Genomic DNA, 27,005 nt, shown 5'->3' with positions numbered 1-27,005 from the left:
TAATCATTGCGTTATAGAACCAGATAATCACTTCTTTTTCCTGCTGGCAAAATTGATATATATCATTGATTCCATGAGCTATCCTAGAATTCTATCTTTTGTGATCTAGAAGCCTGTCAGCATTACTCAAGAACTTCATGTTGGACTATTACACGTAGGTGATTTTCCTTATCAGTTATCTTTAGTTTGGTCACCAAAAAGTTATTCTAGAGTTACTGCTACCCAGTTTCAGCACCTTGCATTCATCAATGTTAAACCTCATCTGCCATTTTTCAGTCCATTCGTCCAGTTTATCTCGATTTTCTTGAATAACTCAAGTTAATGTCATTAAGCATCCTGCCTTTGTGGTCATAAACTGGAAGTACTGGTTTTAAAGGCTCTAAAATAACAGACAGTGAGAAAATTTTAATCGAACGAATCTTACACTAACTCTTATGAAGAATAATGTTTTTGCCGATGTGGTATACTGAATCATATTGAGCATAAGATGATTTTGTAGGACCTGTGGATCAATTTAGAATCGATCATGCAAAACTTATATGAAATGATAAAAGTTTTGAATTCCATAACGCAGTTGTGGCAGGCATTCCTATGAATTCAGTATACAATAAGGCGTCCTCGCGAGTAGAACAGTGGATATAATCACTGTACTCCCGCACAGAGTGGAAAAGACCTGAATTCGAATCCCGTCAATGATGATACAGGAAATTTGTATGATCTTTTTTCACAATGTGTTAGAGGTAGTTGCTTTTCGGCAAGATGTGCATAAATTTTCTGCGGAAAATTAGAATTCTTCTGGTGTTCACACCGACTTCTTCTGGTGTTCCAAGTGTGATGTTACACCAGAAGTACAGAACCAATTCTGTAATACACTGTCCTCAGTTCCTGGAGTGAAGTGGTAGATGATTGTGCTCACGAACACTTCTCAGTTCATCTCACAGATACTCAAAGGTATTAAAGTTCAGGGACTGTGCTGGACAGTCCAGATGTTTAGCCTTCGTCGTGTTCCTCAAACCACTTTCACATGAGTTGCACTGTCATATCTTGAAAGTATTAATGTTCATAGGGATAAACATGCAACATTGCCGGATGCACCTGATGCACAGCGGTTCAGATATGCTCAGGTATTCGTGGTGCCCTCGAATCAGGGCTTGAATGTAGCCAAATGTCAGGAGCGAGAGTTCAGTCGCAGATGCTCTTTGAGTGGACCGTACTTCAAGCCGGTGACTGCTAAATACGATTAACGATTGTATTCATGATTTATTATAAACTCCTCTGACCAGCACTGAAATGGGTCCTTCCATATCGAAAACTAAAACTATTATTATATTTGAGTCATCTGGAAATTTACCTTCAACTATATGTGTATTGTGTGTCTGTATATTGCTTGTTCTCTGGGCGATTTGCCTGCCCAGATGGATTATTGGATGAAACACCCGTTTTTCCGGTGGGAAATCTTGCTCTCTAAGTCTGAGACCAACTAACTCAGATAGTTCATCTCACAGATGAACTGAGTTAGTTGGTCTCAGGCTTGTACAGCAAGCCCCGGAGTGAAAACAGCCCATTAAAGTTCCTCGCGTCATCGACGGGATTCGAACCATGGCGTTTTCCATCCGGTGTGGGGAAGACTGTGATGATACCACTGTGCTACCGCGCAGACATACACTGTGCTGCCACTTTATTAGATACACCTACCTAGTAGCGTGTTGAGCCTCCTTTAGCCTTCAAAACGGCCTGAATTCGTCTAGGCATGGATTGAACAAGATACTGAAAACGTTATGCAGGAATGGGGTACCATGCAGACATGAGTGTGTCGCGCAATTCCTTGAGATTCGACGGAGGTATAGGCCTACAGCGAACAGCCCTTTCCAGCTCATCCCAAAGATGTTCAATACGATTGAGATCCAAGGACTGAACGGGCCACTGCAGCAGAGAAAAGCCATTGTCATGTTCCTGGAACCATTCCATAGTGATTCGGGCTTTGTGCATTATCTTGCTGGTAGTAACCATCTGACTGAGGATAAGCTGTCAACATGAACGGATGCATTTTGTCAGCAACGATGTTTAGGTACGATGTAGCATTCAGACGTGAATCTATGGGTATCAATGAACCCAGCGTGTGCCAAAAAAAACATTCCCCACACCATAACGCTGCCCCCACCACCTTGCACAGTAGTTGTCAGACATGATGAGTCCATGGTTTCATGTTGTTTCCGCCAAATTCTGAGCCTTCCATCAACACGATGCACCAGGAGCTTCGACTCGTCAGACCAAGCAACTGTTTTCCAATAAGCGATACTCCAGTGCTGGTTTTGCTGTGCCCACAGGAGGCGTACTCTCTTGGCCGTCATTGATAACGAAGGTATGCGATGTGGCCGTCGGCTGTTGTAGCCCATTCGCGACAAAGTTGTGACTAGTGGTCCGTTGCGATATTTTGTTCTGCGCACCAAGATTGTATTCTGACGTGATGTGCGACATTGTGGTCCATCTCTTTGCTTGCACAATTCTAGCCATCCTCCTCTGACCTCTCTCATCAACAAGCGATTTTCTTCCACAGGAGAATGTTTTATGTTCATTGCACCATTCTCGATAAACCCTTGAAACTTTGGTGCGTGAAAAGTTCAGAACTGCCGTTTCAGAGATGCTTTATCTCTGAAACGGCAGCACGTCTTGCACCTATTACCATTCCACGTTCGAACTCTGTTAGATCACTCCTTTTCCCCATTCTTGCAACGGTTTGTACGCTTAACTGGTACTAGAAAGGTTGTTCTGCTGTATTTATATCCTCAACTGTGGTCATGTGAATTGCAATGTTGTGGGACAGACCATTTGTGTGCACAGCAGGGGTGTACCTAATAAAGTGGCAGCACTGTGTATATCGGAAATTATTATTATTATTATTATTTTAGGGTTGCCGTAATTAAATACATTAACCCGTATTTGTGTCTGTAAATTGTATGTTCTATGGTCGATTTGCCTGTTTTGCTGGATGAAAAACCCCAGTCACTGGGGAGAAAAACCTTGCTATCTGCGCCTGAGACCGACTAACTCAGCCACGGAGTGAAAAAAGCCCATTAAAGTTCCTCGCGTCATCGACGGGATTCGAACCCAGGCCTTTTCCACCCGGTGTGGGGAGGACGGTGACGATACCACTGTGCTACCGCGCAGACTGTGTATATCGGAAATGGTATGTAATGTCTGTTGTTAGTGGCTCACTGTGATTAAGGTAGATGTACAAAAAATGGTGTCAGACGAGTCAAACTGCCTCTCGCCGAAATACCTGTGAAGTATTAAATAAGATGGATGTTCGTGGTGAACGAAAGGTGCAGCGCATTGTACGGGCTTAACAGCAGGTCACTCAGCTGACTAATCGCAATATGGAGAATGCAAGAACAATATCCCAAACGACGATGCACCGCCCGCTCAGACGTATTGGGTTCCACAGCAGACGACTCAAGAGATACTCTCTCCTTACCGCTCATCATCACTGATGGTGAATGCTGTGGTGTCAACAGCATGCTGGTTGGACATTGGAGTACTGGAAACGAGTGTGCTTATAGGACGAGTTCCAATACCTGGGGCAACACACCGAAGGACGCCTTCGTGTACGGCACAAGCAATACGAGTTCATGGATCCATCTTGAATAGTGCCCACTACCCAAGCAGGTGGCGGTTGTTACTTAATATGGGCAAGTTTTACTGGAAAATAGCGGCTGTTATCCGTGCAATTGGTGGTCCAACACGGTATTAGGTAGGTGGTCATAATTCAGTGACCACTGAGTGTATAATTCTGTGTCGATTTGTCTATATTTTCTTGACCGAAAATCCGCACTTGTCTATTCTATTTTCCTGATCGATAACATACACTTCTCTCCTGAGACTGACTAGCTCGGCCAAGTTGTGAAAAATGCCGATTGAAAATTGAAGATTCCATCATGCATTCTTTGTAGGATTCTTTGCATGGTGCGGTCATCGTTGTACTTTGTGATGTTCCCACTTTAAATGCAGTTGTTAACTGCTTCCTCGTATACGATTGACGGTTCACTTGATGAACCGGACGTCGAACACTTTGCTCCATGCAGTGGCGGATTAAGGATAGCTGGGGCCCCTAGGCAAATTATATTTGGGGGCCTCCCCAAAAAATAAAAAATAAATAAAAGTTAGGTGGCAAATAAATGAAATTTTGTACTTTTGAATTTTTTGCTTAAATTTTCGCTTAAATTAAATCAAGTTTTTATGATGTTTACTGAGAACATTAATCTATTTTAGAACACTATAGGAAAATGTCTTGGCTTGGGACCCCCAAAGCCTAGGGCCCCCTAGGCACGTGCCTCATTGCCTTAATGGGTAATCCGCCACTGGCTCCATGAGTTCTTATTCTTGGTCATAGTTCTGTCTTTTCACCGATATTTATCGGGTGTTTTACCATCGATTACTATTCGAATCTTAAAGATTCAAATGGCAAAATAACACTAGTTTTTGAACACTCAACAAAAGCCAATGTCCTCTCTGCTGTAGCGCTTGATAATGCGCAAGGACAAACATACCACTTTGGATGTCCATGAGATCCTTTCCCATTCCTCTGATTTGAGCACTAGTCCAATCATACGGCGCAATTTTGTTTTCAGTTACACTCATACTCATGTGACCTCTTCGATACACATATATTGTTCTCATGGTTATGATAAAGTGGACAGGAAATGTATAATATTCTTGTGAGACCAATTAATTTTTTTGAAATTTGTTGTGATCTGAACTTAATGGTGACGTTTTCTCAAGGGTTAAGGCATATAACCATTATAACGGTATTTGAGATCCATAATTTTTCTGCAAAATCTATCGTGGTGAACATTTGACCTTGTAGATATTTTTATGCAGTTAGTACAAGCATTCAGTTGGAGTTACTGCATGGTGACATTTAATATGGCAAAATACGTGTGTGACAAATTATCGTGACCCGTTTATGTTGCGTTTTTCGGTTTTTAAACAAACACTAGCGTGTCTGAACAGCGAAACTACTCTACAAACAGTGGTTGTGTAAACTTGGCAGTTTCACATTTTTTATTTATATGTATTAATAACACAGGTCTATCTACACTCGTGTGCAAAAGTTAAGGAAGTTACATTTTTCTAATGTTTGAGACAAAAATTTATGTGCAGAAACTTATGCCACATTTTCCCTTATTTCAAAAAATGTATACTACTCTGCCAAAAGTATTTGAACATCCCTTCCAGTGCAGTGGACGGTCAGCCACTCGCAATTTCAACCGTACATGAAGAGCGTGGGCGAAGTGGGCAAAAAACATAGGGATAAGAGTTGTTGATCCCTGAAGAAAATGATAAAAGTAAACCGTGCTCTGTTACACTTGAGGCGTCCTTAGGTCCACAGGAGGTCCTTAAATTCCTGAGGCTGTAGGGAGTTTCGTAGAATGGGTTTTTCATGGCGGAGCTGCCATTCACCTTTTCCATTGTATTATGACCACAACGGAAAAGGTGATGTTCTAGAGTTACTTCTCGCGGTTCAGACTCGGACCGTTGGTTGTTTCACTCTGTGGCTGAGTTAGTTGGTCTCAGGCGTAGATAGCAAGGTTTTCCCCACAGAAACTGGGGTTTTTCGTCCAACAAAACAGACAAATCGACCATAGAACACACACAATTAACAGACATAAGACACACAGCATGGCAGATGAATTTAAGTATTCGGGTGGCCTTATATTATCGTTTTTTTTTTTTTTGTTTTGGACCGTTGTAGACAAACACCAACGATGCAGAATTATACACTAGCACCTACAGCTTTATGGAAATGGGCCCACCCTTCCATTCCGGCAAGATAATACTCTGTCCCATGTTGTCGTTGTTTTTTTTTTTTTTTTTTTCTTGTTGTAGTAGGGTTTTAGGAGCGTCGGCGACTAAGATCATATTCTCGGTGTTTATTGTCTGTAAATTGCATATGTTCTGAGGTCCATTTTCTGTCTGCCGGATGAAAAAACCCGAGTTTCCACGAGTAAAAACCATCCTTTCCGGGAGTAAAAACCACTCCACTTACCGAATTCCAAACTGGTCAGAGGTCATCTCTGCCCGGTCCCGAAGACCACCACTGGTCAGAGCAGTCCAGCTTAAAGAGCAACTCTACAAACAATGGAAAAGGACAGGACTATTTCCAGATCGAATTGCGTACTCCAAAGGACGAGCAAACTTCAACCGCCTCAAGTCTCAAACCATAAAACATCATCTTGAAATCATACTTTGTAACGGTGCCCCCATCATACCCACAAAAAAACATAGTAAACTCTCCTCACAGTTTGATCCTGAAGTCTGGATGGACTTTATTGCACGATTTCAGCGAAATCACCACGAGTCCAGTGATGTTCCTGTGTTTAATGATGATGCGCCCAGAGGTGCACTTGTAACCATCTTAATAACAAGACACGACCTGTGATTAATCAATTGTCTGCAACTGGTACTGCGGGGTTCGACAAAGGTATAAAGTTTGACATTAAATGTTTGAACCCATATCTAATTGATCCCCTCTAAATAATTTTTAATATCATATTAAAAGGTGAATTTTTCCCTCCAACATGGAATATGTATTCTGTTAGGCCACTCCCAAAAGTTTTCCAGCCAACTGATGTCTGAAGCCGAGCACCTTAGACCCATTTCTCACTCCTCGTGTTTACTGAAGCTACTTGAGAAAACAGTGCAGAAAATACTTACCACTCTCTCACAGGCCTCAGCAAATTCATTATGCTTTGCACGATACTACATCAACGGTTAGTAATCTGCTTATGACTACCAATGCCATCCTTAGATCGTTTGAGGAGAAAAGAAAATTGCAATCACGTATCTAGAATTGCAAGCTGCTTTCGATAGTGTCAACATCCAGCCTTGCTTAAGCTCCTTCAATATTACTATCACATCACAGATCAAGTATTGAAGTTTCTGACATGCCTTCTTCAGTTTCGGCGTATAGGAGGCCGAAACAAAGTACAAAAAAAAAAAAAAAAAAATCCCTTCTTCAGAATAGAACCATCCAAATGTCCATAGGAAAGCAAACTTATACTAGGTAAATACAAACAGGCATGTCACAAGGGGGAGTCCTGTCTGGTATTCTTTTTACAGCTATCATTAACCCGCTAATACATAATAGAATCGATATGATATAAATCTATGATATATAATCACGGGTGGCCAACAAGTCGATCGCAGTTTTAATTTCGGTCGATCACGACGAATTTTAATTTTCGAATATCGAATATTCATACAACAGTTGTTTCAACTAATATGCTTAGACATATAGTAAATTGGGATTTCAAATTGGACTATACACACAATGATCACAGAGGCTATTACGTTTGTAGTTTGTAATATTCCTCATCTTTGTGACTTTCAATTTCTTTTTGAACCTCGTAGATTTTCGACTTAAAATGTTAAGTGGGAAAAATTTAAGATGTCTCTAGATCTTGATTTTACCCAACCATCTTCTGTTGAACTTAACGAGATGAATGTTACAGAATATGTTCATTACATACATTATTCTCTCTATAGGGCTCTAAGCTACTCTACAAGAAGGAAAATAAGTAGACCAAAGACTGTAACATGGTGGACACCGGAATTGAATAGATTAAGACATCAAACAAATGTTTCCAGGCTTAATTATCAACTACATAGGGATTGGCATACTGAGGAGGTAAATGTGCTTAGGGAAGAATATAAAGGAAAATGGAAGATTTACAAAAAGCGATTTTCGAACAGAAATTGCTACCTTGGAAAGACATAGTGACTACAGTAGGTAATACTGATCCTTGGGGTCTTTGTGTACCGGATTAGTCGTGACAAGTTAATTAGTCCAGCGGTTTATTATACGGTTGGAGTGGGACATGCAGAGACAGTAGATTTCAAAAGTGGTGGGTTGCCAAGCAGCTCTTGTTACATATTCAGAATACAAATCTGATAAAAACATATATCAGGACGATATACGTTTATGTCTGTACAAGTGTGTGTTCAGAGCCCGATTTGCATGTTGTGCGGGCTGAAGAATCTGGAATAACTCATGAGAAAAACCCTGCTCCCTCTGACTTGGGTTCGGCTAACCACAGCCTTGAATGAGGAGGACGTTAGAAATTCCTCTGGTCATTGACAGGAATCGAAGCCAGACCTCTCTATATGAGTGACTAGTGATGAAACCACTACACCGTCACGGAGGATTTATGTTACAGAAGCACAAATGTTATAAAAGAAGTAGTTCAAGTGAAGGGGCAATATCTGTGTAGATTGAGCCAAGGCCCTCACCACTTCCGATAAGTGACTCAATCCAAAGAGGTACCATCTCTATGTAAAGACGAGATCTGGATGTGATTCTGGCTTGAGGAATTTTCCTGAAGGTGTCAGATGACGTGCATTCGTTCCGATAATATTATACCCTTTCGCGTCAGTAGAGTTTGACCAAAAGGATGCTGGTTCTGTAGTTTCTATCTGAGCAAAAGAACTTTTCTGGATCAATTTACAAGTCGTTATATAGGATCCTCGTGTTAGTCCGGAACATGCAGTTGTTCGTCGCTGCAGTATGGTAATCTCTCTTCCTGGTACCTAAGGAACTGACCTTTCCTGATTTTTGGGGAAGGGGATTCCTTAGCGTATCGATTAGTTGGCCCGCTATGGGTATCGTCCAGCTGGGAGTAATTCTATTTCCCTATTAAGGTCTAAAATCCCCAATGCTAATACCATTTTCAGGTACACATGAGCTAATTTGAATACAGTATTTCAGAAATGACATGCTTTACCCATAATGCTTTTCCATACTGAATTCGTTGACTCGTATCAATTATTTTGCGAATTATGCTTTTTTTTGTTTCCATTAGTGTATAATGAAAGTTAATTTTAACCTGTTTGTGGTTTGGGATTGCTAATTGCATGCTTTCTAAGGAGGACCTTCTTTGAGAGAGGGGGAAAAAACAGGGGTCCCTTCCATCCTGATTTCCTCGGAAATTAGATGAAAATAAAAATTAAAGAAATAATAATAATTTTCTGTTTATACCCCTTGACGACCACACAAGGTCAAAAGAATTCACAAGACAGAGAGAATATTAGACGTATTTAGTAGTCACGCGAGCTTGAACTACGGTCACTCAAAATGAATAATATAAAAAAAAAGGGGAGGCAACCTCTTTAGGATAGAGCTGGGCTTCTACAGCACGCCAGAACACTCCCCATGAGTATTTTTCAAGGTAAATTCATATTTTTTTTATGCGTATTGCGATCTGAAGCAACTAATGGTCAGAAAAGGTCAAAAGGCGTAATGCAGTTTTATACTTTGGCCTTTTCTGTGACGCACACACGACAACATTTGTTTCTCCTGAGAGGCTGTAAAGGTTGTGCAAATTTCCAGAGGTATCGAGAATCGTTCGTTGTAATGGTGAAAACAAAGATTACATGCGGTAAAAAGCCACATGCGTAGTTTTTCTTATTCGACATCTGCGCAGCCACATAAAATTTAGAGCCCCACCAAAGTGAATGGAATGAAACTAGCCGTCTTACTTCTGATTTAAATACATAATTAAAAATTAATTTATTCACAAGTCAATTAATAAAATTATCAATTAATTGTCAATCAACAAATTTATCAATTAATAAAATTCATTTGTACAAATTAAACGTAAATTGATGCATAATTTAGAAAATGAAAATTAATTTACAAATTATAATTAAATAAATAATAAGACCGCTATTATTTAATATTTTAGCCTAATTATTTAAAACCAAATTATTTTTAAATAAATTTTATTTTTAGCATATATTGAGTTATATCCAGGTTAACATACACTGCCCTACCATTAATATCCGGACACCCTTTCACGGATGGGGAAACAGATCCTATGCATGCAACACATCACAGAGCCTGCTATAAATATGCACGTTGGGCTTCGAACAGACAATTGCAATAGTGGGCGTGCAAGATGACACGTTCAACAGAATTAACAGACTTCCAACATGCAGTGATAGTAGGATGCCACATAAGCAAGCATTCTGTACGAAACATCGCAGTCATTCTGGGGATCCCTACGTCAATGGTTAGTGACGTCATATGCAAATGGCAGAGGAATGGTACTGAATCTGCCTGGTAAACCCCGAAAACTAACAGAACGGGACAAGAGAATTCTGCGAAGAACTGTGCGTCAAATCGTAACTTGCCATTGTCTCAAGTCACACAATCCCTCTGTGAGAGTATTGGGACTAATGTCAGCACTAGTACAATACGAAGGACACTCCACGATATGGGTTACAATGGTCGTGCAGCTGTTCACAAGTCATTGATCACCTCAACAAATGTTAGACGCCGATTAACATGGTGTAAGGAGCGCGAATCCTGGAGCAGTCGAAAACAGTCCTGTGGACAGACGAGTCGAGGTTCGCACTCTACCAGTCTGATGGCCGTTCCTGGGTGTGGCGAATGCCAGGGGACCGGTTCCTTCCTGATTGTATCCTCCCAACAATGAAGTTTGGTGGAGGCAGTGTCGTGGTATGGGGCTTCTTTCGTGGTTTGCCTTGGGCCCATTAGTCGTTATCGACAAAACCATGAATGCTGTGCAATACCAGGACAGCCTGGACAATGCACTTCCAACATTATGGCAACACTTCGGGGAAGGCCCACACCTGTATCAACAAGACAACGCGCCATGCCATACTGCTCGGTTCGTAACAGAGTGGTTTGAGGACATGGGTGTGGAAAAGTTGGAGTGGCCAGCCCAGAGTGCTGATCTGAACCCTATCGAGCATCTTTGGGATGTACTGGATCGTCGGGTACGTGCACGTCCAGATGGCTAAAAGAACAAGGCCGAACTGGTGGCTGCGTTAAAGGCCGAGTAAAGGAATATATCACCTGACATTTATAAAAAGCTAGTTGAGAGTATGTCGCGAAGATTGAAGGCCGTCATAAAAGCAAAAGGTTTTAGCACAAATATTAAATGACACAATAAAAGCTCCTTTTTTGTCTAAAAGCAGTGTATATGCATAATGCACCTATTGTCTTCACCACATCGATCTGTCTATCCGTCCTTCCGTTCGCATATAACGACTCAACCCACAGCAGACGGATGTTCATGAAATTTTATATTTGAGTTCTTAAAAAAGCTTTGTCAAGCCATTTCAAATTTCATTAAAATCGGACCAAAAGAAATTCGGCAATTATTATTATTTTTATTTATTTATTTTATTATTATATAATTTTTTTTTTGACTCGACTCTCGGTAGATGGCTTTTCATGAAGGTCTTTTCATTTGGGTCTTTTTGAAACATTTGTAAACCCGTTCCAAGTTTCATTAAAATCGGACCGACAGAATTCCTGTAATTATTTATTTATTTCTTCATCCATATCATTTAGGCTATCTGTATACTGTATAGTGGCATATTTATGAATGTGGCGGATGCGCAGAAACGAAATTTTCTGGTTCGCGCATAAAAATCATTGCTTTTTGCTCATTTTAAAATTATAAATCATGGATTATTATTTGCTAACGTGCCTGACATATAACACAGGTCAGGCGCGTTACATTAGCTAACTTTGTTTTTCTTTTTCTTTTGTTTCGGTAGAACCCTTCCTCAACTTTTACTCAATATTTAAATCTGGCAGGGGTATTCCCAATAATTTCATCTTATCATCTTATGAAAGAGAAGAAAAAGTTTTTATCAATATTATTATCTTATTCATTGAGAATAAACACTAATAAAAGTACAAGAGTCTAAAAACAGGAACTTGCTTTGGAACTCTCCTCTACATTCATTCGAATAAATGTGGAGTTCGAAAGTGTACGCTATGCGCATGCGTGCATTATTTGCTCTATCTTTGTAAGCCAGTTTGTGAGTTGTTGACTTGCGAATACGAACACCTTATGTAACATTTAAAATAAAAAAATATATAAATATTATAAACATTATAAATATATATAAACACAAATTTTTTAATTAATTAATAAGCTACCAAAAATGCACAAATATTAAAACCAGTTTGGCAATAGAGCGCGTGCGCAAGCTCTTACGACTAAGCCTCGTTTACGTTTCATTTTGTTTAATAATATTTTTTAAAAATGAAAATATTTACGTTATCCTATGCAGCTGTTCAGAAGTTATTTTTCTTTAGAGAACGTAGAGTATAATTTAGCCATTTTAATTCCAAATGATTTATAGTATTCTCAACATACCTTTCGCTTTATTTCATACTCAATGAACTAAATATTTCCTCTCTCATCGAACGTAAAATCAATAATCCGAAGGTCAGTGGTAATTTGAAGTTACATCATCTTTATTGATTCCTTTTCTTCGAGATGGTCGTGACAGTCGCGATCAGCTTCTTTCTTAAAACCATCTTAAAAAACTTCTATCACTCTATTAAGACTAAAATCAGTGTATTTTTAGACAAATGCACCATCTAGCTTTCCACTATCTGTTGGTCTATCCATTTGCATATAGCGCCCCCTGGCACATAACGACCTGGATAAATGGATTTTGTAGAAATTTAATATTTATACAGGGCGTCCCGAATGTCACTGCGTATTTTGGTGAAACTGTGATTTTCAAATAAAGTTTATTAAGACAAGTATATTTATTCTTTTTTACATAAACATTAAGTATTTGTAATGTGTTAGAGATGTTATTATAATTTTTATTTTTAATGTTTTCGTTTCAGACCCATAATTCATTCATGTTCAAGAGCGAATTTTTGTCATAACATCTCGCATCAAAGGAATGAAGTTTTGTGAAATTAGGGAAAGATTTTCAAGGAGATTTCATAATCCCGGTCCTACAGACAATGCGATTCGTGCACTGGTGAATAAGTTTAAAAGAACTGAGTCTGTGCGTGACAAGGAGAGATGTGGACGCCCAAGCACTGCACTTGAAAGTATTGAATCAATTCGAGAAATGTTCGAAGAGGACTGAAATTTATCAGTTAGGGAAGGATGTCGAAGATTGAACGTACCTAAGACATCAGTTCACAGAAATTTGCGTTCGACACTGATGAAAAAGCCCTACCACATACAAGGTTGCATGACCTGCATGAAGAAGATTTTCCACATCGAGCAGAAATGTGTGCAGAACTTGTCGATCATCTCCAAAATAACAGCTTAATGGACCACACTATGAAATCTCCTTGAAAATCTTTCCTTAATTTCACAAAACTTCATTCCTTTGATGCGGGATGTTACAACAAAAATTTGCTCTTGAACATTCATCATGAATTATGGGTCTGAAAAGAAAACATTAAAAAATTAATAAAAATTATAATAACATCTCTAACACATTACAGATATTTATGTTTTATGTCAAGAAGAATAAATATACTTCTTGTAATGAAATTTATTTGAAAATCACACTTTATTTCACCAAAATACGCAGTGACTTCTGGAACACCCTGTATATATCTTTATTGCAATCAGTGACCAGTTTCACACGGATGCCCAATGCAGTACCCATAACAGCAACAAATGCTAGGGGTTTAACATAAAAGGAACTAAAACAGAAAAAAAATTACATAAAACAAATTTTTAACACAGAAAATAAAAAAAACTTTTTTCCCCATTCTGCACACAGCACGAAGCAAACAGTGGAACAATGAAGGCGAAAGCTGTTCCACGATGATACGTTTTCTGTAGGGTTTGTCCTCTATAAACTTCTTGTAGTCGTCATCTCATGGACGTTGTGGAGCATCTCCATGGGCAGAAATCTGTCGCCTATCCTGAGCCTCCACGCCACAAACTGCAGAGAGGGGAGAGCTCTTAAAGGTTTCAGTGGGGGTCCTCCAATTATACATCTGCCAAAAACTTGGCATATTAACTTCGCCCGCTATCATTTTTATTGAGACGAGTAAGCGGAGGTGAAGATCCGTTTGGAGACTTTTCTGTAGTTTTGTAATATCTGAAGTGTGCGTGAGGGGTGGAAGTTTGTGCTTGAAGAGGACTCAGAGAAGAAGCCAGTACTCATCATGATTAACACATGTATTGACAAACTTATGCCATTGTTATGCCAAAAAGCTTATATTAATTATTTAATAAAGACCTTCTTTTATTCATGGAGCGAATATAAAAAAAATAATAATAAATTTAATAAATTAAAAAATAATATGTTGTTGTGGCACCCTAGGGTGCCGTGGTACCCCGATTGAAAACCACTGCTCTAAATATTTCAAAATGCTGATAATACTATACAAATAATATTTCGGCTCATTCTTAATTTTCATATTGTCCAAGTTATCAGAATCAAGTATTTTAAGTAGTGCATAATTTAAATTATTACTCATTTAATTAATATTAACAATCGCTTTTTGATGCGCGCAAAGTGAATTGTTATAATTCAGTTTTTGTACTTACCGCAAGATGGCACCAACCGGCTATGAAATTATTTTTTTTTAGGTAACAAATTACATATCTTTTCTTATTTTGCTGTGTTTCTATGAAGCGATAAAGCGATTATGGTGAAGCGTTTTACAAGGAGAAAAAAATTCGGAAGTAACTTCATCGATAGGCATGAGTTCACATTCTTTCTGGGTAATTACTCAAACATTACACAACATCCAGGCCTTCCCACACCTGATTCTGCCACGAGGCTGGCCTAATTTTATCTGGTTTGTACGTGGATATCGCCTAGGTGATGCTTTTAGATTGATTTCCAATTTAAATTTCAGCAGTCCTGTATCCGATTCAAGAACCTACAAATAGCAAGCGCACGACGTCAAACTTCCAAAAAAAATTGTTGACACGTGATCCATACATATGAGAAATGTTGGGTTGAATCAAACTAATGTCAGACTGGAAGATTATGGAACACTATTTTGTGGTATATTTGGATACATCGAAATACAAAATTTCGTTAATTATTTTCCCTTTAATTATCATAAACATTTTTAGGGTCTCTCCTTTAAGCAACCTCAAGTTTTGATACTTGTACGTGTTACCATTCCCCATTAAAACAAATCATTGAGATCAGGTGAAGTCCATCTGATTTTTCATCATCTTAATGAGTTTTCGAAATAAAGGAAAAGGCGTTTTCAGTTCTGGTCTCTGTTTGAAAAAAATACATTAAAATTCAATTTCCAAATTTAAGAAATTATGCTTCGAAATTTTCATCTATTCAATGCACGTTTTCGATCTAATTTCCCTTTTCAAAGACATACTGTCCTCATTTCTTCTATAGCTCTCCCAACTCGGCAACATTCTCAACTTTTTGACTTCATTTCTTTGAAATTCAACTTTCTCCAATCTTATTTTCTGAAATTAATTAATTTTCCTTGGTGATTTTAATGATGCTGGCAGAGATGCTGAGACTTTTATTATAATTAATTGTCTCAAAATTTGTTAAGTTGTCTACTAGAATACCAGACAATCCTCATCACACTCTGAACATTTGATGTTTTCCTCAACATCAACCTTTAAAACCTCTCGTGGGCATTGTCAGCCTCTCCTCATGTGGCATTACAGAAATGAGATATGGAATAATCTATCTATTTCTGTTCCTACTTTCTTTGGTTGGATTGCTGTTTACAATCTTATAATCCTAATATTTGTTTAGGCCGCGATGCTGAAATTATTCTTGGGGTGAAATGCTTTATTCTTCATTCCTCCACATGATTTCATCCTTTATCTAAATCATGGTTTCCAAAAAAAAAAAAAAAAAATACAGGGAACACTTTCAGTGATTTATTGCAGAAAGACTAGGACAGATATCAGTGTCAATACATTCCATGTGAAAGAAAAATATCAAAGCTTTGTTTTTACATCAGATCACTTCACAACGATTCAATGTGGGGACCCACTTGTGACACCGCAAATGTCCACACGGTTATCGAACTTGACATACCCTGTCCAGCATATCCTGTGTGACTGTGGTGGTAGCTTCTTCAATTCTCTGCTTTAGTCCTGGATGTCACGTGGCAAAGGTGGTACATAAACACGATCCTTTATGTAGCCTCACAAGAAGAAATCACACGGAGTTAAGTCCGGTGATCTCAGCGGCCATTCAAGAAACATTCGTCCCTTTCTCCAGCACATCCGATCCAGCGCTTGTGTGGCTCGGTGTTAAGGTAGGCCCGAACGTCTTTATGGAAGTGGGGACGGGTCCTGCGTTGCTGGTAAATAAAGTCATCACCATCTTCCTGAAATTAAGGCATCAACCATTGCTGCAGTATATCGAGGAAGGATTGCCCAGTTACAGTGGTACGACAGCTAACGCCAACTGGCGGTGAATGAGGGAACTACATGCCTCGGCAGTAATAATTGAGAAACTTTCATGTTTTCTCTTTCACATGGTATAAATAAGTAAATGGTATCTCTCTTACTCCATGTTCAATAAATTATTGAAAGTGGTCCCACCATTTATAGACACCCTGTATATACATTTAAGACTGTTCAGAATAAGAATATAGCAATTGGCTTGTGTCTAAATCTCCAACTTAATTTTCTGCCAACCCATCCTGTATTATATCTCTCAAGGAATAAGTTACTCAGCTCATCTTCAAGCACCAAAAATTCGAATTCTATTAAAAAATATATCACATTGCTTTACTATAATGAATAACCTGATTTCTCACCTTTCTTGGCATAAAGTTATTGCAAATAGTCTTCCTCTGCATCAGTAAAAACTAGATTTTCTCTTTCGCTCTCAGCGTTACTGTTCTTTTAAACAGCAATTGAGCCTTTAAAAATTACAACTCAGCTAAATCCTTGAAATATTATTTCCAGATCAGGGGTGATGTCCTGAAAACTGTTCTTAAACTATCCAAAAGGGACAGTCATGTTAGTGATGCCTAAATTTTAAAAAATAATAATAATAATAATTCCATAAGTTCAATATCTGCTGCATGTCTTTTCAATTTCCATGAGTACTGTTCTTCTGAATTTGCATTTGTAATTCCGTCTCTTTTTATTTCAAATCAGTCCGAACAGTATGGACGTTAACCAGTTGGGATGTTTTCCAACAGATTAACGTCCACAGTTCATCAGCTTAGTTGTTTTAAGTGCATCAGCAATTTAGGCCATATTGTGCCGTATATAATGTCTGTAAATAGCGTGTGTTCTGTGGTCGATTTGCTATTTGCTGGACGAAAAACCTCAGTTTCCGGGAGGAAAAACCATGCTTTCCTGAGACCAGTTCAGCCAGTAAAAAAGATCCATAAAAATTCCTCCCGTCGTTGACGGAATTCGAACTCATATCTTTTTTACCCAGTAGGGAAGGACTGTGATTATACCAACTCGGCTCTATCCACCAGTACGTTTATCTACAGAATCAGAACTATCTTTTCCTTCTTTCTTTAAAATAATGATCAACTGAAATTCAAGCTTAATATGTACACGTACCTTCTATCTTTTCAACCTTCAATCTATAGACAGTACACAGTACACAGTACTGTAGGTTCCAATACTTTTCGTGTTTGGCATCATCATCATAAAAAAAAAAAAAAGTGAAATGATGCAGTTGCTGAAATACTAAAATAGATAATATTTTCACTTATTGGTATTTCCAGAGTTCCACTAAATTTTAACTTTTTTTTGCTGCCTACTGTTGGATTAACCAGTACGCTGTGAAAACTCACCTCAGAAGTTATTATTATTATTATTAGCCATATGATGCAAGGAAGCCTGAGGCTTATGCTGCACCAGTCAAAAAAAAAAAAAAAAAATTCCCAAGTTACCCTGAGAGAGAGTAGAAAGGAATCACCAAGAAAGAGAAGAATGATGATATCCAGCTCAGGACATTGGGTGTGCCAAGCCCATACTCACCAGATGTGAGTCCCTGGGGAGGTTCAATGGACTATTCGGTAATCTTCATAGAGCGTTAGCGTGCAAAGGGTTTGAATATAAATTGAGGTAGTTGACCGTTCTGAATGTTAAAGAAAGAAAATGTATTTTCATTAAAATACAGTAAATTGACAGAGGGTGCTTCTGAACATTAATCGTGAACATAATAACATTTTTCAGAATTTTTTTTTTTTTTTACTTTGTTATTTAATTAAGGGGTGATGTTTCGGGCTTCCCCCCAGAATAATCTTTGTTTAAATGTTTTCCTACACGAAATATGCGTTGCGACAGGAGAAGGTCACTAGATTATGTTCTGTGTCCTGACCTTTCTTATCTTAACTTTTGGCTTATGTTTTTTGTATCGCTAAGCCTAATTGCAATTTATGGCAAGGAGATTTTATTATTATTTTTTTTTATACTGAAAAGAACTGTAATCCAGAAGTTTGAAATAAGATATTAATATATTTTAACTTCACTACAGGAAATACTACTTCAAAAATAATGATATTAATTTTAAAAAAAAGAATGCTAAGTCAATGCCTTCTGTAGAGGCTGCAGAGAATGTTCATCACACTCAATATTCAGTAACTTATAACATGACTGCAAAACAGGGTTTTAAATCCCCCTCACCCCACCTTATAAATACACATAAAAATTATGTGAAGTTTATTGTAAAAACACGCGTACTTTTTGTAAAATTGCACGATTCAAAGTGGTCTTCATGATCTCTAGGGGCATTGCTACACAGTGGTGTATTCAGGAAAATTTGACAAGGAGTCCTCTTTAATATTTAAAACATTCTATAAACAAACAATGTACATACGCCATTGGCAACCAGTTAGCATTAGCAGTGGCATATGATGCAAGAAAGCAAGCTTATACATCTTCAGCAAAAAAACCCTTCCCATTTCACCCATCCATTCGCTCCAAAGGTTTGTCCAGTTCTTCCTTGAATCTGTTTAAGCTACAAACTTCCACAATGGCTAAAGGAAAATTTCCGTACATCTATTCTTCTTGAATTTATTGTTAAATAGATTCAAGGAAGAACTGGAGAAACTTTTGGATAGAATGGATGGGTGAAATGGAAGTTTTTTTTTAACTGATGCTGTATAAGCTTGCTTTCTTGCTTCATATGCCACTGCCAGTGCTAACTGGTTGCCAATGGCGTACATTATGTTTGTTTATAGATTTTTTAAAAAATATTAATGAGAACTCCTTGTCAAAATTTCTGATATAAACAAAATGCAGCATCGAGATCGCTCATTGGCCAGTTTTTAAACAAATCAGTGGTACTACGTAAAATAACAAATGAGAGTTTTGCTAGTTCACGTGTATAGAAGAAGAACTCTTTATAGAAGAAGAACTCTTAACACAATACCATTCACGGCTACAAGCCAGGGGTTTACAGTAAATCAAGGATAAGTAAGATAGGAGAAAAATACAATCAAGGATAAGATAGGAGAAAAAACAATATTATTACTAATTATAAAAGTATAGGATTAAACATTGGAGAAAACAAATTGCAAATTTACATATGAAAATATATACACAACAGCATGTTGTGTTTATCCTCTTATATATATATATATATATAACCGATAATTAATATAAAAAATAAAAATCAAGTTAAATTATTCTCCAGGGAGCAGTTCTTTTACAGTGCTGGAATCATATGAGCAGAAAGTTGGAAAAATGTAATGAGGGATCCATGGCAGTGATGGACAGGTCCTCGGGAGCAGGTTCTAATGTGCTGTGACGTGATCCTGAGAAGGCAGTCGACGGAGTAAGTTCTGCCTATATTTTTTATCCAATGCGAACTTGTAGAGGTTGCCATCCAAGGAGTGTATGTACTGCGGCATCCAAGGAGTGTATGGACTGGATTGGCCCGAAGGCCAATCCAGTACTTCAGGCCACCCTAGTACTGGGATTCTCCATCCGCAGTTAGCCCAGAAGTCTGGTTCCGAAATAATGCCAACCATCATTTTTACAACAAAGACGAGACTTCTCATGGATAATAGCAGGAAGACGTCTGATGTTTAGAGCTGCTGCCATCTGGGTGGTCCATGGTGCAGGGGGAAGCCGAAATTTCCATATAGCCCACTTCAATAGCCAAATTCGCCCGCAAAAATCCGTCTCAGATGGGTTGCAGCAGTTGAGGTCCAGACTTCTGCGCCATAAAGTATGACCGAATAGACACATGTCTTAATATATCTGCACCCAACCGCCTGGTCATGGACATGCATAAGTTGTTGCTTAAGCATCCGCCGGAGTCGACAGAATTTTATTTGCAGGTGGTCTATGTGTGGTAGAAAGGAGGGCTTCTGGTCAAAAATAACGCCCAGATCGCAGATCCTCTTATATGTAACCGATAATTAATATAAAAAATAAAAATCAAATTATTACATAAGCCAGTAGCATGGCAAAACTGTAGAGCAAAAAATTAACATAAAAATTAAATCAATAGGGAGGGGGAAGAAAAGATAACAAGACTGAAACTGTAGCCGATAGTCTCCAAATAATTTAGAAGTTCAATTAAACCCAATTAATATTAAATCCATTTTAAATTTAAAATATAAATCAATTATATAATGATTTAGCGGCACCCCCTTTGTAAGGTACCAGTTCCGAGAGACGAGAAATATCACCAAAACGGGACTAAAACGGACTACTAAAATAAAACAGAGTAACAAAATAATAGACTGACCATTATGTCCCATATCGACAGAGGACCACGAGGCCAATAATGGTCATGGAATCGCGGCATTTCAATCGCTAGACAAATCGTCGCAAAGGCGAACCGATCGAAGGACCGAACCACCCCTCCATCTCCCGATCGATCCACAAAGACCACCGCTATGCAAAGAGGATTTGTATAGCGGTGGTCCTTATGCAGCGAGAAATAAACAATAGACTAGACCAGCACTCCAGATCGGGGAATGGAGGGGCGGTTCGGTTCTTCGATCGCCTTTGCGAGATTTGCGATATATATATATTGGCATTATATTGAGATGCATAGAGCCTGTGCAACCATGAATTATTCTAGTTGGTTGTGGATATTCTGTAAATTTCTCAGAGAGATTGGTGCAAACTACGATCTATCTGAGAAAAATTAGAAATTATATTAATTAGTCTTTGGAACATTTAGTGTGAAGGACACAATCAGCGAACGATAAAAGTTTTCGTAGCCAAGTGGTCAATTACAAAGGGCATGCGCTTTAAGTGAACGTGATTCCAGCTCACGTGAATACTAAATACAGTATACCTCTTATATTCTCTGTATCTTGTGAACTCTTCTACTCTTATGTAATCGTCCCGAAGTATACACAAACTCTTTTTATTTATTTGCAGATGCACGATTGCAAAGTTCTGTTGGGAACGATGACAAAATGATCCGTGCGGCAATAATTGTGAAAATGATCATGAAATAACATATCCGGACAGAAACACATTTCAAGATCGATTTTAAGTTTTTCGTTGGTATATCAGCGGCAATAAAACACCTAACAACAAAGGTGTAAAACGCCTTTGGCCAACTGATATTTCTTTTGAAAGGTCTAGTACAATTCCCAACAATGACTGAAGAAACTTCTAAGATTCTTTCGACTAAGGCTGTAGTTAGCCGATCTTAAACGGAGGGAGTAGAGTTTTTCCGTGGATTATTCCGGGTATAAATTATACGGATATAAATGACAAGCACGGATGTCCGTAAAATAATAATCATAATTTGATTTTTTCCGTACTGAATGTAAATGGAAGTGTATTTATTTGTATTCAACAAAAAAAAAAAAAAAAAAAACAGAACAGAACAGTACAAAACGAACGCATCCTAATATGGGGTGGAACCTCTTGTGATAGCACCACTGGATTTCGTTCAAGGTATTCTCACAGATTATGTTGAAGCTGCACGTTTGCCCAAGGTATTTTCGCAGATTATGTTGAACCCGTACCTTTACCATTTCTCTGATAGTCCCTTTATTCCCAAAGAATATGGATCAGGTCGTATATCGCTAATGTCAGATAGTTTCTCTGCAACATACACATGCTTCCCAGGACTTTAGCACTCTTGATTTATCATCGGTTGTGTATGTTTGTGATGTGATGGCAATTTAAAACCATGCCTCAGCCAGCCCGAACCACAGTGGCTTTAAGAGAAGAGTTACCTCAGGCAATGCCTCATGTGGATATCAGATACCTTTTTAATACAATGCTAAGACACATGGCTGCTTGAGGGATGGGGAGGTTGGGTAATACTTCGTGTTAACCTATGCTACATTTTCGAGTTGATTAAATAAATATCTATTGTTCTCATGGTTTGATTATTTCTTGTTTTTATCCTTACCTATTTGCATTTTTGTATACCAAAGTTCAGATAAATCGGACGCTTATTTTAGGGCAGGGTAAGTTTTATGATACTGAATGCATTCCTTTGATAGGAATGCACTTTGTTTGTATGGAGCATTCATGAAATTATTATTTTCCTTTTCAAATTTTTACCCAATTACCTTTCGGGTGTAGGAGATATATCTCCCCGTCCCATGCCCTTATTTAAATATCGTAAAAGTGAAGGAACAATTAAAATGAAACATTTTTGAATTGCTACCAATCAGTGTTTCTGTGGTAGGGGATATATGTTAGATGTTTGTAACATAACGAGTATTTACGAAATATAAATACGCTTGATTATAATTCATGAGATTTTATTTATATTGTAGTAAAAAGAAAATATATTCTTTACAAGTGGAATTAAAACATTAGAGGTTATAATCAGCGAAATGATTATCCTATTTAATGAGTTTTAAGAGGTGATATTTCGATTAGAGGTCTCCTCTATGTACACAATATGACTCCAACACTGTATTGGCAACACCCTCAGTTACATTAGCCTTCTTCCAACCCCACATCTGTTCTGATTATACCTGCACTTTCCCAGACAGGTGTTAAAGTAGTACTCTCGAAACCAGACTCAATGTCTGTGTCTGTCCTGTACTTTTGAGTGTTATCAGTGAGTTATATGGGTGACGAAGAAGTAAATAAAATAGATAATATTACATCTTCGTTTAGCGCTGCATGCTTCGAAAGGCAGGTAAGAAGAGAAATGTAATTAGTAATCGTCAACCCTGTAAACAACAGAGCTGATGAATTGTATTTTTTATTTTTTTAAATACAGTTCATATATTTGTAATACTTATTTTGTATTAAAGCGCGTGTATCTTATATTGTTGTTCAGAAAAATAGAAACATCGGGTTCTAGATTTTTCCTCTTTAATTCCAGATCTATCGCTGCTTTTTTTGCAAGAGAGTTTTAACAACCCCTTCGACAGAAGTAACTACGAATAAAGTAAGTGTTTCCCATTTCCTTTAGAGCTTAAGGTAAAACAGAGATGGTCAAAACTAAAACATTTTTAATTATTTCGGCACTCTAAGCGAATTGTTGGAGATTATAATTAAATATGTCATTTCTTAATATATAGCACATTATTAGCAATTAAGATTGTAGTATAGCGGTAGTATTTTGTCTTAATTTCTAATAAACTTAACTGTAACTAGTAAACAAAAGTAGTAAACTTAACTGTATCTAATTAAGCGCCTTTTTTTTTTTTTTTTTTTTTTTTTCTCCTACGTTAGTATAAGAGGGATGACACGTGGCATGCGAACTTGGTTTTATGATCTTTTTGTTGTTGTGGGATTTCTGGCGCAAGGGTTACATAGGCCATATTGCGCCTATCAAATTTTATGATGTACCTGGGGGCTTAAAAAAGATCAAATTGGATTACTATCGGACTCGTTTATCTTAAATTGCTTATTATTACTATTATTAGCAAGGATAAGATCGTAGGAAACCAAAAACACTAATTACAATAATGATAGTAGTAAAATTGTAATAAATACACCATATTAAGTTTTGTTTAAGATCAATTTAATGCTCCTGTTCACATGCTAGTACGGTAAACGTGCCTGGTCTATTCAATTCATCGTCACATTAAGCAGTGGTGAGAAGTTTGGCCTTGGTTAGGACTCATTTGGTTGCAAAAAAAAAAAAAAAAAAAAAAAAAAAAAAAAAATCATCGTTAAGGCGAAATAGCAATTTTTTCTTATTCTCCATAAATCCAAGAGGATTTGAAAAACGCAGTGCATCAGGTTCTATCCAGGCGACAGTCAGCTCTATCACGTGACATATTTATCATAAATAACGAGTTAGGTAGAAACTTGCAAACGAAGTCTTGTCCTCGATTTTATTCCTCGCGCTTTTCCCATTACCTGACCCCAAACTGTTGTTCAAAGTTTCGCCGAGTATGCTAACCCGGATTATCGTTGTTTAATCATTTGCGAAAGTGAAAGCGTTAGATTTGAGGAATATGGCATCCCATGAGGTGTCCATTCAAAGTACCGCACCCAGGGGTACACTGGAGGTGAGTGACTCCCACCATCACAGTTACAAGGTAAGGAAATATTACTTTCATGTTAGGTCATGTTTTCAAAGTATAAATATTTGTTCCAGTTTCGGGCTGGATAACTTGCCACAAAATGAGCACAGCTCTATCTCTCACTTTATCTTGAAATCGTTTCAGTGATTGCTACTATCTTTCGTCCCTTTTCGAATTATTTTAAACAATTCAGGATGTTCATAACCCACACCCAATGTTCCTTCTGCCGAAAAGATTGCAACTATAACCCTGATAACACTGTTTCTGACACCACCACCAGCTAGGTGTGGTATGATATTTGCGGTTGCGGTGTATTGCTGTAGCGTAAAAATTCCGCACATAGCCTATGCAATTTCTTTCGTTCTCAAACAAAAAACATCGCATACTACCTTCCCATGCGATTCAAGACCGTGCGCCTGACTACTTCTTAGAAGTAATTCACGCGAATGCAATTACCGGTTGTCTTGACAACTGTTAACGAAATATATGCAACATTGATATGAAAACATTTAAAGGTTGTTTTCTGCAAATGCAGCAGTTAAATTTAAAGAAATTTGTTTTGTAAACTACCGATACCAAAAATTTAATTTTTTCTCACTTTTTTATTTATATAAATACGACTTAATTGTTGAAGGTTTTTAAACGAGTATCTAATAAAATTTCTGTATTGGTTAGTTAGTTAGTACAGTTTTTATTTTAATATTTTTTTATTACATCATTAATTTTATGTACATAATATTTATATTATTATTTATTTATTATGTATTTTTCAGATTCCAAAGATGGTAGGGGGATTTGCGAAAGTTATAAAGTACGCCCTCTTCGTTGCCAACTTCATTATACTCGTAAGCTATCGTGTTTTCTGTGACTGTGATTTAAGATTATAATCCTTCACTGTCTGTTAATATGTATATTGATTTTCTTATTTTGAACAGGTTGGTGGAATCGTTGTATTTTCTGTGGGAATATGGACATTGGCCGACAAGTCATCAATTGAGGAGTTTCTTGGCAATAACAGTTTATATATCAGTTCTGCCAGTATTCTCATAGCTACTGGGGTTATTGTCACTGTGATTGCTTTCCTCGGTTGCTTTGGGGCTCTCAAGGAAATAAAATGCATGCTGCTCACGGTAAGTGTTTGTTTTTCTTTGTTAGTTTTTAGTCAAAAGTAGTGATGGGCATGATAGAATCAATACGGAAATTTGGTAAAACTCCAGATCTTGGGTACTAATCCACAAACGGACAGGAACAAAGCAGTGATTGGCAGTTGCCACTCACTGTTTTCCCCGCCCACTTCCTTTCTATGTTGATATGCCTAGGGCATTTATCCCCCCACTTGCCGCTGTTTTTAAATCGAGAATTCGTTGGTAAAGATTCAATATCCGGTACAGCCACCAAAAATGGCGGCGAGGAGAGGAGGGGGAAAGCAATGATTGACGGGTTGTGACTCCGCCCACTCACTGCGTTCCCCCTCCTCTCCTCGCCCGGTGGTTTTGAAATGACACGCGGACGGCACTTGGCACAGCAACAAATATGGCGGCTGAAGAAAAAGCAATTTTTAAAAAACCAAGAAACAAAAATTTACACGAAATGCAATCACTGATTCTTCTCGCCCGCACATAACTAGACTATTTCGCGAGCATTAACAACAATAATTTCTGATGCTAGTGAACACATAAATGCTTCTTTTTTTTTTTTTTTTTAATTTTTGGTGGGGGCTGCCGCCCCCTAACCCCCGCTATTTTCCCTCCAAAATTGGAGCTAAAAAAGAAAAGGTAATTTAAAGGAAAATAGAACTAACGAAAAGCAACGGCAAATCAACATTTGAAAAAAAACATAAATGCACGTTTTTCTAGGCTACTTTACCAGCATTAACAATGAGAAAGACTGAAAACAAGAAAAATAAAACATAATTTGAGGGGAAATTTTACAAAACAGAAATGCACGTTTTTCTATGCTATTTTACATGCATTAACAATGAGAAAGGTTGAAAAGCAAACGAAATGGTAATTTTAGGGGATATTTTACAAGCATTAACATGAGAGAGGCTGAAAAGAAGAAAAAGAAAAGGAAATTTTACGAAACAAACAAATGTGTCTATGAAAAACATAAACAACAATGCACGTTTTTCTATGCTATTTCTATGAAAAACAATCAGATTGAACTGAGACAAAGAAAAACAACTCAATTCATTGGTCGGGTGTCCCCGTTCAATCCTCGGTTTCAGGTTTATACACGAAGCTCACAGCTTTTAAAAATTCCATAGTTAAATCGCTGCTGGCGGAATGTTTCCTTCCCCACATATACTCTTCGAGGTAGGAGTCGAACTGATTATTTACTTTGCTTAATGAGAGTTGCCGTTTAATAGCACTCCATGTTCCCTCGATTTTGTTAGTGTTTGCCCGTTTCCTGTGAAAAATATCTGTGACAAAGGAGATTTCAAGGCAACAGGCACCCGCACAAATCAAGAACTGACCAAAATGTGATTATGCAATCGTAATCAGCCACTCACAGAGTTAAGTTACTTTATTATTTTTTATTAAATAATAAAAAAAAGTAAAAAAATAATTCCGGGGGTGTGGGGGGGGGGGGGGGCGGTAGCCCCCACACCTCCAGAATTATTATTATTTATAATATTATTAATTATTCAGCCGAGAACAATACCAGTAAACAATAGTTTGTTTTATTTTAATTTTTCGGTTTCGTAATCCAGAAAAACCTCAGCGTGCCTCGTGTTGCCTTTCATCAGTCGACATTTCAAAATTAATTTTTTTTACTGGGGGCTCTGCCCCAGACCCCC

At 37.8% G+C, this 27,005-nt stretch overlaps 1 protein-coding gene across 4 annotated transcripts in view; it reads left to right on the top strand.

The window, feature by feature from the left end:
- The window catches only part of LOC150079888 (tetraspanin-11-like), a 78,983-nt gene that overhangs the window by 38,773 nt on the left and 13,205 nt on the right, over window positions 1-27,005 (top strand). For 3 of the 4 annotated variants that reach the window (XM_090382330.1, XM_090382331.1, XM_090382332.1), the window contains 3 exons: window positions 23,053-23,118; window positions 24,979-25,050; window positions 25,141-25,335. In XM_090382330.1, coding sequence (XP_090238456.1) covers window positions 24,988-25,050; window positions 25,141-25,335 — 258 coding nt within the window. In that variant the 5' untranslated portion in view covers window positions 23,053-23,118; window positions 24,979-24,987. The remainder of the gene's footprint in view (window positions 1-23,052; window positions 23,119-24,978; window positions 25,051-25,140; window positions 25,336-27,005) is intronic. The other variant, XM_090382333.1, reaches the window with a different exon arrangement.

This window comes from Mastigoproctus giganteus, chromosome 10 (assembly GCF_048544385.1).
Source record: "Mastigoproctus giganteus isolate SK-2022 chromosome 10, ASM4854438v1, whole genome shotgun sequence".
In the NCBI taxonomy this organism is placed as follows: Eukaryota; Metazoa; Arthropoda; class Arachnida; order Uropygi; family Thelyphonidae; genus Mastigoproctus; species Mastigoproctus giganteus.
Note: the sequence above shows the minus strand (reverse complement) of the source record. Positions and strands in the feature narration are given on the sequence as shown.